Below are 14,118 nucleotides of genomic sequence, written 5' to 3' on the forward strand. Positions count from 1 at the left end.
ATGCCAGTTTGGGCGTTTAACTCCAAGTTTTATGCCAGTTCCAGCGTTAAACGCTGGAATTTCTGAGGCTGATTTGCCACGCCGGTTTGGGCCATCAAATCTTGGGCAAAGTATGGACTATTATACATTGCTGGAAATCCCAGGATGTCTACTTTCCAATGCCGTTGAGAGCGCGCCAATTTGGCTTCTGTAGCTCCAGAAAATCCACTTCGAGTGCAGGGAGGTCAGAATCCAACAGCATCTGCAGTCCTTTTCAGTCTCTGAATCAGATTTTTGCTCAGGACCCTCAATTTCAGCCAGAAAATACCTAAAATCATAGAAAAACACACAAACTCATAGTAAAGTCCAGAAAAGTGAATTTTAACTAAAAACTAATAAAAATATACTAAAAACTAACTAGATCATACTAAAAACATACTAAAAACAATGCCAAAAAGCGTACAAATTATCCGCTCATCAAAGCACAATGGAGATCCAAGCATTGGTGGATGTTCAAGGATGGATTCAAGCACAAGCCACCTTGATGGAAGCTCCCCATAAGTCCAACTTAAGGACAATAAACAAAAGTGCTAGGTGGGAGACAACCCACCATGGTAAACTCTTTCCTTTTTCTCTTTTGTATATATTGGTAAAATTAGTTTAATTTCATATTTTGACTATTTAGTTGAATTTAATTAGGAGTCTAGTAGGTTAAATAAGGTTTTATGATGTTTTGGTAGCCGTTTGGATGTTTGGAATGCTTGGTTTGGTGCCAAAAAAAAAAACATAGAAAAATTTTGAAAAACCGAGCACCATCCACGCGCACGCGCAATCTACGCGTACGCGTGCCTCAAGCATTTTCGACCATCCACGCGGATGCGCCATGTACGCGTACGCGTGAATTGAATTTTTCCACTTCCCATACATTTACCCGAGAGTTGTGCCTGAAGTGTACCAACTTTGTGCCCAAAGGCACGCGCACGCGTACCTTGCGCGCCCGCGTCGACTCTCTGCTTTGCCATGCACGCGTACGCGTCAGCCGCGCGTACGCGTCGCTTCCATTTCATCAATCCACGCGTGGATTGCTTTGTTTCACCCACTTTCTTTTCTTCTCTTCTTTCCATTTCTTTCTCTGTTCCCTTCTTTTCTTTCCACCCTTCAAACATCATCCAACACTACCAAATATCATGTAACACTATTTCTTTTAGTTAGTTAGTTAGTTTAATTTTTGTTTCTCATTATAAGTGTTGGATTACTAATCTTGTTTACTATTTACTGCTGCTTATTATTGATAGGATGTTAGATTAACATCATTGTTGTTAATTGTCATTGTTGGATTCCTTTGTTGAGGTTGTATTTGGTTACTTGGTTTAGAACTTTCCATGCTTAACATTTGTGAATACCAAGTACTTGTTACATTGCCTTCATGCATCTTACCTCCTTGAATTGCATGTTTTGACCACCATGCATTCATCATCCATTGTTAGGTAATTGTACATTATCAATGCATTTTTTTAGGTGATGCTTGTTTATGATTTACCCTTATTGACATCGCCTATTTCATGCATTGAGATTTTGGAATTGTGAAATTGGATCGAAAGCTTACCTAGTGACATATTTTTGAGCTTTGTAAAGCTTTGCGGACCATGCTTGCTATGTGATTGATTTCCACTTCCATGTCCCTTTTTCCTAAGTTCCATAGCATCCATGTGTTTCACCTCTATGTCACTAAGGTGTTGTAACAACTTCAATATGTGTCATTGTTTGTTATGTAAGTTTCATATATACCATTTTGTTCACTAAGTTACTTACAGATCAATCAATGTCCATGCACTATCCAATTTCACAATTGCTTGAATGCTTTTATGCTTCTTCACTTCTTGTTTGGTCGCCTTAACCTACAAGTCTTTTGAAGTACTTCAAGCACACTAGAATGAGTGAAGTGCATACCTCTTTTGTATAATTGTGACATGGTTTTTAATTACTAGGGTGTGAGTTCTAAAACTGCATACAAGTTAGGACCCACACACCTATTTTTCAGCAATGTCACACTAATTCACTCACTTCATTCTAGTTATTTACCTCACTCCAACAATTTACGCTTCCTTGCTTTTACATTTACTTTTCTCACTATCCTCCTTTCTATTTTTCATGGAGGATGCACCATAAGCAGAAATGGAAGCAGGAGTAGAACACGCAGTAACCAGTTGATCTACCAGCTGAAGGTAGCAACTCGGAAGGTCGCCGTACCCCCTTGCTCATCTTTGAGTGCACCAAGGATGGTGCAAACATTTAAGTGTGGGGAGGTCATTCGACCACTCGGCATTTTTGGGTAACAAGTTTCTAATCCCAACACTTTTGCATCTCATTTTAGGATTTTTAGTTGTATTTTCTTATTTTGCATATGTATATATTAAGCTTAGTCAAAATCATGATATTTTCCAAGGATTTTATCTATAGGGCACCCCAATTGATTGAAAAAAAAAATTTTTAGAACTTGCTTAAAGTATATACTTTGTGGAACATGATTTTTGAGCTAAGAACACAAGCATGTGAGATTTGAGCCTAATTGTGTTGTTACATCACATAACCACTTATTTTCATTCTTGTGTACATTATTCTCTTTCTATGATTGTAATCTTTGGTTTGTTTGATTCTTTATGTCCATTATTTTATGTATACATGCACTTATATGATTGAGGCCATTATTTCAAATAGCTCACTTACCCAAATAGCCTACCTTTTATCTTCCATTGTTAGCCAATTTTGAGCCTATACTTAACCTACTTATTCTTAATTGTAGCACATTACAAGCCTAAGTGAAAAACAATAAATGTCCCTTATTTGGATCTTTGATTAGCTTAGGCTAGTAAGGGTGTTTATCATTTAATTTTGGGAGAGTTGGGAACATTAGGTAGAGATAAAAGTGTGTTTACGTTTTTGATGAAACATCTTGGGAATTGGGTACATACTTATGTATTAATCATGTGTAAAAAACCGTATGCATTGATATTCTTGTATATATGTTAGTTTGAAAAGAAAAAATGATAAGATGAAAATATATATATATATATATATGATAGTAAAAACAAAAAGAAAAATAAAAAGAAAAAAATAGAAAAGAAAGAAAAAAAATCAATAAGAATGGGACAAAATGCCCCAATAAAACTCAATAAGAATCAATGCATATGTGTGGTGATCAAAAAGAGAATGCATGAGTGTCTGTGAAAAGTGAAGAATGGGTAGTTAGGTTAGCTTTGAATTGTATAGGTTGTCATATGTTAGGTGGGAAGTTTAGGTTAATCAAAGATTCAAATTCTAGTCCACTTGACCATATGCATCCTTACCTTGACCCTAGCCCTATTACAACCTATGGGAAAGACCTCATGATAATTGTATGCATGCATGAAATAATTGTTGATTGTTAGATGAAAAACAAATATTGGAAAATATGATTAGGGGAGAATTAAGTGAATCAACCCCATACACTTGAGCGATTAGAGCGGATACACATCTGGTAAGGGTTCGATTGCTCAATTACATGTTTCCACCCATGATCATCTCTTTTCTTGCAAGTTTGTAAAATCTTTTTAATAATTTAATTCAATTGTGGGTTGCGTGATTGGTATTGCCTTAGCCCTTGTGTTTGTATATGTATTCTTGGAAATTGATTTATTTTGACTAAGTGGATGCATTCATGTAGATAGATTGCATATAGATAGGTTGCATGTAGTTAGTTTGCATTGAATAAATGTTGATGTCCCTTTGCTTCTTTCTTGATTTTAGCATGAGGACATGCTTAGTTTAAGTGTGGGGAGATTTAATAAACCACAATTTTGTGGTTTATCTTGTGCTTAATTTGGGGGATTTTATCACTTTTTCTCACATTTATTCAACAAAATAGCATGGTTTGGCAATTCTCCCTTGATTTGTGCTTAAATGTAAAAACATGCTTTTTAGGCCTTAAAATAGCTAAATTCAATTCACTTTAATTCCATTCGATACCTTGATGTATTTGTTGAGTGATTTTAGGTTCATAGGGCAAGTATTGGATGGAAGAAGTGAGGAGAAAAGCATGCAAAGTGGGAGAATTCATGAAGAAATGAAGGAACCGTAAAGCTGTCAAGTCCGACCTCTTCGCACTCAATCGACCATAACTTGAGCTACAGAGGTCCAAATGAGGCGGTTCTAGTTGCGTTGGAAAGCTAACATCCTGGGATTCGAAATGATATAAATTTTGCCATATGTTGCTTACACGCGCCATGCACGTGTGCGCGCCGATGCTGCTCGTGGCCCACTAAAGTAAAATCGCCCCCAGCGATTTCTGAAGCACTTTGGGCCCAACCCAACTCATTTCTAATGCTATTTCATGCAGAATTCAAGCTTGAACAAAGGGAGGAGCAATTTTTTTGTAGCATTAGCATCATTTAGGTTAGTTTCTAGAGAGAGGAGCTCCCTCTTCTCTCTAGAATTTGGTTAGGTTAATCTCTTCTAGATCTAGGTTTAATCTCATGTTTCATCTCATTTCCTTTATGAATTATTGCTTCTACTCTTTCATTCTCATGGTTTGTAGTGTTAATTTTACTTTCTTGTCTCTTTTATGTTCATGAATGTTCTATGTTGGATTTGGTTAACATTTAATGCAATTTGATGTTAATGTTTCTTTTTGTTGATGATTGAGTTGTGAATTTACTTTTCATGCAATTGGTAGTTAGTAGATTTAATATTTCTTACACCTTTACCAAGCTTTCCATTTGTACCCACCAAGTGTTTGATAAAATGCTTGGTTGGGTTTTAGAGTAGAATTTTGTGCTCTTGGCTTGGAAAGGTAACCTAGGAACTCTTGAGTTAATAATGTCCAAGTGATTGACGATTGGGAGCCATTAACTCTAATTCTCACTAATTGAATTGGTGGAGAACTAGGACTTATGGACTTGGATTGACATAGCTCACTTGACTTTCCTCTAATATAAGTTTGGGGTTAACTTATTGGGGTTGATCCTTGCAAATTCTCATGTTGTGGTTAGTGATTAGGATAGAGATCCTTGACCACCAACCCTTTCCAAGGCCTTTTGTTAATTGAATTTCATTTCCATTTACTTTTTATGTCTCTCATCCAAAACCCCAAAAACATACTTTATAGCCAATAATCATACACTTTATTGCAATTCCTCGTGAGACGACCCGGAGTCCAAATACTCCGGTTAATTCTTATTGGGGTTTGTACTTGTGACAACTCAAATTTTTACATGAAAGGATTATTGATTGGTTTGGAAACTATACTTTACAACGAGACTCCATTAGATAAATTCTAAACCGTCAAGAATTCATTCATCAATCACATAAGTAGATCTATGGCAGATTGAAATTGATTGGATCCCAATTCCTTGGCAATCCAATCTCTCTAATCACAATCAATCTTGCCAATTCCTTGATCTAATTGTCATGAGAAGAGGTTAAGTGAATGTCTCTCATCCATAAGCCACACAAATTTTCAAGACTCAATTCCTCCCGAATAGTGTTGGTGAAGAGAATTGTGAATGATAGAGCCCCATTTCTAATGCCCATGATTCCCCTTTCGAGGCTCACACAAGCATTTAATAGATTCAAACCCCCTTCCAGAGTGAATGAATCTCAATCAAAACAGAGGATATCCTATAGCTACCCAAGCAGATTAAGTAGAAGAAGAATTTCACTCAATCATGTGAATTATAATAGAGCTTCTCCCCTAATGAAGTTGGGGTTTAGTTGATCATCGCTCTAAGAACACTTGCAGAAAATTTAAATTGCATGAAAGTAAATCAAGCTCAATATGAACATAAATGTAAAATTGGCAGAAAGGTAGAAGTTTAGGAAATTAAAATTGCATAAGAAAAATTAAACTCATTACAAGTTGAAATATAAAATTGCAGAAAATAAAAGTGTATGTAAACTATGCTAAGCTCTCTAGAGTCTCTAATCCTCCAAGAGAGCTCTATAGTCTCTAATCCTCCAGCCAGAGCCCTCTTTTATTCTTCAAAAATTCTTCTATTTATATCTTCTTCTCATCTTCAATTGGGTCTTCATTGTGCTTGGATATGGGCCTTGGCCTTGATTGAAGCAGTTAGGAATGATTCTTGATGATGTTGACATTGGCCGTTTAATTCACTAACGTTTATACCTGCATGGGTGCCCAATTATAGTGAGTAGGTGAGAACGTTGGTGATCAACGTTTGCAGCAAAATGTTGAGTCAAATATTGCAAAATTTATAACTGAGCGTTGCTGCTAACGTTTGACCCAACGTTGGTGCACCAACGTTCGTCCACTTGTGCGTGCATACACTTTCAATTTTTCTACTTGTGCGTGCGCACACTTGCCATTTTTCTTCTTGTGTGTACGCACACAATGCTGTGCGTATGCGCACAAGGCAATTTTCCTAACTTAAAATTGGAGATCTGTCGCAGACATTGGGGGTAATGTTGGTTCACCAACGTTCCCTCCAACGTTGCATACTTGTGCGTATGCACACTGCCTTGTGCGTGCACACACTTAAATTTTTTTTCACACTTGTGTGTACGCACACTGCCTTGTGTTTGCCCACACAAACAAATTTTCTTCTTGTACGTACGCACACTGCTCTGTGCGTATGCACACAAGGCGATTCTTCCAGCTTCCAATTTTTGAGATGTATCGAGGACGTTGGAGCTATTGTTGGTAACGTTGGCACCACTTTCTTCATAACGTTGCTAGCAACATTTGGCCACCAATGTTGCAACATAGCCTCTTCCCTCAACGTTTGAGGCAACGTTGATGAGCCAACTTTGGCCATCAACGTGGCTTCCTTTTCTTCTTCCTTGCTCTTTCCTCTGCTTCTTTTCACCTATCATCAACCAAACAATTGTATCAAAGTCTTGCTATAATCACAAGATTTTTCAGCATTCATATCATCAAGTAAATCTAGCATAAATCTTATGAAAATGCATCAATTTAACCATGTTTGATTGAATCAAGATGTGCATGAAAATCACATCCAAATACTTTCTTATTGCTCAAGAAATGCATAAAAACCATGTAAAAACTAAATGAAAAAGGCTTGTGAAACTAGCTTAAGAGGACTTGTCATCAAGTCCCCAGTGACTACTATACTAAGTGGATCGAAGCCAAAGGATTGGCCACAATCACCACCACTCGGAATCCCAGAGATTGTGATCTCAGACAATGGAACCCAATTCACAGACAAATGATTCAGGGAGTTCCTAGAAGGGTTCGGCATCTCACAAAAGTTTAGTTCAGTAGGGCACGCTGATCGATTAAGTGCAAAGAGGTTAGGATTAACAGCTTTGCGATTCCTTTATTTCTTCATGAGTTTTCGATTTCTACATGCTTTTTCTTCATTCCTTCAATCAAATCTTTGCCTCCTAAACCTGAAATCACTTAACAAACATATCAAGGCATCTAATGGAATCAAGGTGAATTAAATTTAGCTAATTAAAGATCTAAAAAGCATGTTTTCACACATAAGCACAAATTAGGAGACAATCGTGAAACCATGCTATTTCATTGAATAAATATGATGAAAAGTTCATAAAATACTCTAAATTTATCACAAGATAAACCCTAAAAATGGGGTTTATCACACGCACAAACCAATGGCTAGGTAGAGGCGGCCAACTAGATCATTGATATAAGACCAAACGTCAGTTTAGAGTTTCTTAATAAGAATTGCTTCGTCATTAGTATAGTCCCAAACCAACAATTGACCCTAATCAAGGTTTAAATGGTTGTCATAATACAAACCAGAATAACCAGGAGTGTTAATCCCGAGTCATTCTCCCTTGGAATTGCAATCAAGTGCTTAATTATTGGCTATGAGGGAGTCGGGGATTTTGGTTGAAATAAACAAGAAATGTAAATAGAAAAAAAATTAAAGGAGCAAACAATAACTAAATATCAAAAGCAAGTAAACTAAGGCAATTAAAGAAATCAAAATGCTAAAAGACCTCTTGGCAAGGGACGAGAGACAAGCTTTCCTATCCTAGCTAGTCATTAACCACAAACATGGCAATTATGAAGAGTTAATCTTACTTAGTCAACCCTAACATTGAGGATAAGTCAGATAGGCATAATTGATCTCAATCTATAAATCCTAGCCAACTTACTAATTAGCTTAGTGAAAGACTAGCGTTAGTAGAAACTAAATCAACTAACAACCCTAGATTACCAATCAATATTGGACATCAATGACTCAAGGTCACCTAAGTCCTCAATCCTAGGCCAAGAGTGTGAAAAACTACACTAAAACTTAAAGTGGCATTTTATCAAATACTTGGCAAACATAAAAGGAAAAACATGGTAAATTGCATGAATAATAAAATCTACAACTACCAATTGCAAGAAAACAATAATAATAATTCAAACAAGCATCAAAGGAACATAAAATATTAAATTGCATTAAAATGAATCAAAATTAACAAGGATTTATAAACATAAAAGTAACAAACTAGAGAAATAAACAAATAACAATAAGAGAATTAAGATACTAAAACAACACATTGTAATTGAAACTAATTCAAAGCAATTTCAAAACCTAAATCTATGGAGATAAATAAACCTAAACCCTAAATTCTAGAGAGAAGAGATAGCTTTTCTCTCTAGAAATCTAGCCTAAAACATCACAAAAACCTATCGTAATTGCTCTCCTCTTCATCCTCCTTAAGTTTGGCTTGAAATACTTCAGATAAGAGTTGGACTGGGCCCAAGAATCGCGACCATGTGTTTACTTAGGTGAACTCATGTGTTGGCAGTCATGCGTACGCATGAGGCATGCGTACGCATGAGGCATGCGTACGCATGAGGCATGCGTACGCATGAATTTACGAATTTCCAAACGTGTGTATGCATGAGGCATGCGTACGCACAACTTGACATTCATGCGTGCGTACGCATGATCCTGAAAGGCTCCAAACTCCATTTCTTCATGAATTCTTCACTTTTGCATGCTTTTTCTTCACTTCTTCAGTCCATCCTTGAAGTGATTAAAGTGAATGGGATTAAAGTGAGTTAAATTTAGCAAATTAAGGGCGTAAAAGTATGTTTTTAATATTAAGCATAATTTAAGAGGAATTCACAAAACCATGCTATTTCTGTGAATAAATGTAGGATAAGTTGATAAAATATACTCATTTTAGTACAAAATAAACCATCAAATCGTGGTTTATCAATCATCCAAAAGGGACTCAAGAAAAGATTAGACGAAGCCAAAGGCGTCTGGGCCGACGAGCTCGACTTCGTACTCTGGTCATACCGAATGTCGTGGCAAACCTCAACCGGAGAAACCCCCTTCAGGCTAACATACAGCTTAGAAGCCGTCATCTCGGTTGAGGTCGGGGAACCCAGCCTGCGAAGGACTGTAGGAGGACATGATGAAGAAGCAGAATAGGACCTCGTGGATGAAGTCAAAAGCATAGCTCATCTATGGGAAGTAGCTTTAAAACAAAGAATAAGCCTAAGGTATAACCGGGATGTGGTAATACAAGACTTCAAGCAAGGAGATTTGGTTTTGTGAAGTAATGACATCGGCCCTCCCACCCCGGGAGAAGAAAATCTAACTCCCAATTGGGAAGGACCCTACCAAGTCAAGTTCGTAGTCGGAAAAGGATCTTACCTACCAGATTGGCTTAACGGCACCAAGCTACTGAGATCATGGAATGTCGCAAACATATGGTGTTACTACCTGTAAGTGAACTCCACCAATTTGACAAATTATAAAATTTAAGGTTTATTTACAATTTTTGTATTTCCTTTGCTTTATTTTACCTTTTTATTCTCTTTTAGTCATGTTCAAAACATTTTTAGGGCACTTTATCCCCCCCAAAAAACAATAGGAAGTTTTAACGAGGCCTGAACTTTAATAAAGAAGTTATTTTCATTCGAGTACTCTCCTAAGTTCAAACACTCCCTTAAGTTTTTTCACGTTTTTACCCACGTAAACGATACGACCAATTTGTGACTTCGTGCCCGATCACCCCCGAAGCCAACTAACGGATATCCAAATAAACATACAAACTGGCCCACCACAATAACCACAATTCGTGACTTTGTGTATAACAAAACAACCTAGGAAAGGCCAACAAAGTAGTAAAAAGTTGCTGAACTAATGGCTTACAAACTTAAGAAATTGTTAAGCCAAAACAAAAAGCAATGTATAAACGTTAAAGAAACGACTTACAAACTTAAAGAAAATTTTCCATAATACCAACTACTTTAAGTCAAGAATCTCCCTATCACGAAGAGTCCGAAAGTCCCTCAATGCGGACACATCAACCTTGGTCGCCAGCACCTTGACTTGAGCTTTCAAGGCCTCCTCGGTCGCCAAAATCATGTCCTTAGCATTAGCAAGTATACCTTTCTTATCCCTCTTTAGTTGAGAAACATCGCCCCTCAAGGAATCCACCTTGGTAAGTGTAGAAGTGGCCCATGACTCAACCTTAGCAGCCCGCTTCTGCTCCTGATCCAGCTGAGAAAGAAGTGAGGTCTCTAACTCAGAGAGATAGAGGATCTCTAAACTAGCATCCTCAGCATTTTTCACAGCCTTTAGCTGAGCGGTCTCGGCAACTTCCAGCTACTCCTTTAGCTTACCAACCTCTTCCCAAGACTGACGAAGCTTACCATCTAGAAGAAGCACCTGGGATAACATCAGTTCCACCTTCTTAACAAGGGCAGCCGAGCAAAGAAGAGCATGATACACAGACTTTGCCTGACCGGGGATGTCACAATCGTGAAAGAAGTCCTTAGTGCTCGGTAGCAGGTGCTGATCAATGAAAGCCAAAGCATTAAAACCCAGGTCAATCATGGAAGTAACGGGCCCCTCCTCCTCCAAATTCTCCCAGCTACTCTGCTTAACTAGCCTCTTCTGCTTCCTACCGGAGTGGGGAACAAGAATCTCCACAACCTCAACCTCGGGATCGGTTGCCTTAGCCTCGACTACCTCCTAAGAAACTGTCTGTGAGTCTGGTTGAGTCATAGATTGAGGAGTCGATGGCGAGGCCCCATCACCCACATTCCTAGAATCATGGATGAAAGTGGCTTTCAACCTGGCAAGAGTCGTCTGTCCGCCAGCCATCTGAATTGAAAAACACAACCAAAGAGAACATGTCAACGTTATGAACTCAAAAGTTATAAAACCTAGAAGCAAAGGTAAATTGTGGAAACACAAGAAAATGGACTAAAACCCACCAACATAAGTCCGACATGCCACCGGTTCACCTATAACATCCTAGGGGTTCAATGGCCTATCCCTAAAAATTGCCAGCAGAACATTGGCGATATCTTTATTCTCGGGAGACAGCCCCTCATAGGTAATCTTCATCAAATAAGACGAACCCGCACCAAAGTTCCAGTAGGTGGCGAAACAGCGCTCCCCCTCTAAAGTCACCCAGAAAAGATGATGTGCCCTGGCAGACAAACCTTAAAATATACCTCCTTAAAATCATCAAAAGAATCTTCAAACAACCCAAAAACCCGGCGATTCGACTGAGCTCAGAATGACATATAACCCTTTTTGTGCTTTGCCTCTTTAATCGAGATATTCCACAAGAAAAAATACAAGAAAGTCCACCCAGGCAGGAAGCTCCAAAAATTCGGAAACCAGCTCAAAAGTCTAGATAGCTGCCTAACTCTTTGAGTGTAGTTGAGGCAGTGCCACCAAACATCGGTTCAAAAGGGCCTGGACAAAGGCAGAGAAAGGGAGCTGTACTCCGAACTTTGTGAACATGGGCTCGTAAACCTACATCCATTCGCTAACCTGGTGGGAATCAAGGTTGATATAGCAAACCCTTTCATCCTCCCTGGAAAGTGCCAACTCATACTGACGCTCTGTATCGCCTCCTCCGCATGCCGCACTCTCATCACGAAGCTTTTGAAGGTCCTCCTCCGTGACTTTGAAAGGCATACCCAGTGCATCAAAAGTTATCTAATAATAATTATTGGTAATGCCTCCAGTCGGGTAAATGGGAACCCTAGCACACTCTGGTCCCCGCCAAACCATACCTATAACCAAAGGGGGCACCATTGTCAGCTTGCTCCCTAAATAAAGAAGAACACAAATTCTACACTAAAATCTACTAAATGTCTAAAAACTTTGCAAAATGTTAGCACCACTTATTTTTCCTACCATTACCACACAAAAAATACCGAGACCATGGAAGAAACAAAAGCGATACAATGCGCAAAATGCTAAAACTAATAAAGGCACCAACCTATTTTCAGAGAATGCGAAATGGCTAAGAAGCACAAATTCATAAGAATGCAGCCACCTAGAAATACAGCAGAGAGCATTTTCAAACAAAGGAATATGTGAAAGGTGTTCTGAGAATGACGAAAACAGAGGGAAGCAGTTACAAGTAGGTAAAAATAAAAACCAACGTTTCAAGTAGGAATGCAGAGGGACGAGGGGCCAAAAGGGAATTTCAGAACCTTTCTCCTTCCGTTAAGTATCATTATGACACCTCAAAAGATGTAACGAAACACCACCACCAAAAAATGCAACGAGCAGATACGGGAACGACCCCACACTCTACCTACAAACTCCAGAAATTTCGAACAACGGGAAAATAAATTCGCTCATATTAGTGTCGAGACCAAGCTAGCTTGATCCCACACTCCAGGGGGAATTGTTCCGGGCCTGGCACCTGGGTCCCCAAATGGCCAATGATGGCCCAACTCCTAAGCCCAAATCCTTTCGATGGCCCAAATTGGCTGAAAAACCTGAAATTCCTAACCAACATTTGAATTCGAATATCTCCCTTATCATAACCAATAAGATAAGATAAGATAACAAGCAAAAATTATAAGGAGAGTCAAAAGTCCCCTCAGGTATATTATTACACACTTGTAACCCTAACACTATCTCTTAGATCTATTATGACTTGAGCGTCGGAGTATCTTTGCAGGTACCAACCCTGTCGCTCCAGAAGTCTGATCACGTCATCACCAAGACCGACAAGTCTTCGATCCTTCCCTCAATCTGTACTAGTAAAATTTCGTGCAAAGTACATGCAACTATTTATATACTAAATATGGTTAGGAAAATTTAATTAATTAAAAAATTATACACAGGTTAATATATAACTATAATTTTTACTTAATGATAAATGCTTAATCTAGTAAATAATATTAGAATAACGCTATGAGTTAAACATTTCCCAGCTACCTTTCTAGGAGAAATTGTTCATTTGCACCATTGCTAACAACTAACAATTTGTTCAGTGATTGAAACTCACCCCACTATATTTACAAAAACATTTATCCCTGAGGTATACGCTTCAAGCCCTCAACCTTTATTAGAGTTGATTAAGTATCAATTTTACTTATCAATAATTCAAAGTGGCCATATAAATAAATCATAAATAATGTATGCTGATATTTGGTCTTTCTAAGTTAACATTTCTGCATTTACGTATAGTTTGATCAGAAACAATGCTACAATATCTTATACTATATATATGACGTAATCACCGTACTTTCCAGGCATATTTATTAACAATCAGCAGAAATTTAAAATGCTCCTCATTCGTTCAAGCCTAATCCATATCCATATGTATAGAGCTCCCAAATGAGCGGGTAGGCCAAATTTGAGTCGACTTGGTATCAGCGGTAAATTAAAACTAGAAAAATAGATTGATTCGCATTTTAAATAAGTAAAAAAGATGTCAATCCAACTTAATTTGTCCGAGCCAACAAATTAATTTCAACAATTTTTTTTAAAAAAAGAATTACTATACAATGTTTTAGCAATTTTTTTAATTATTTGATATCTACACAAACAAAAAGACTATCATAAATTTATATATTTTCAAAATAAATTATCTAATCCAAAAAATTAATTAACACAAAAGAGACTTTATATACCTAAAAAAGATAGGTGAACAAACCGTGATTTAATTTTATTAACTTGAGTAATTTATTTTTACGAAAAATCTGAACGGAATTGTGAGTCGTGACTAATTTTTACGGTTTTACATATGTATTGTTTAACTGCTAATTTTGTTTTTCTATCCAGCTTTCTCATTAAGATCCGCTTGGTAATAAAAGAATAGATAAAGTAATATTAAGAGACACAATTTTGTTTAAATAAAATAGAATAGAAATAAAAAAAAAAG

The 14,118-nt window shown here is 37.5% G+C and overlaps 1 protein-coding gene across 1 annotated transcript in view; it reads right to left on the bottom strand.

The window, feature by feature from the left end:
* Positions 1-9,331, bottom strand: part of LOC107465560 (uncharacterized) — a 28,470-nt gene extending 19,139 nt beyond the window's left edge. Inside the window, exon 1 of the mRNA XM_052254295.1 lies at positions 9,253-9,331. Within this exon, the coding sequence (XP_052110255.1) occupies positions 9,253-9,331 (79 nt within the window). The remainder of the gene's footprint in view (positions 1-9,252) is intronic.
* Positions 9,332-14,118: the final 4,787 nt, after the last annotated feature.

Source organism: Arachis duranensis, chromosome 9, assembly GCF_000817695.3.
Source record: "Arachis duranensis cultivar V14167 chromosome 9, aradu.V14167.gnm2.J7QH, whole genome shotgun sequence".
In the NCBI taxonomy this organism is placed as follows: Eukaryota; Viridiplantae; Streptophyta; class Magnoliopsida; order Fabales; family Fabaceae; genus Arachis; species Arachis duranensis.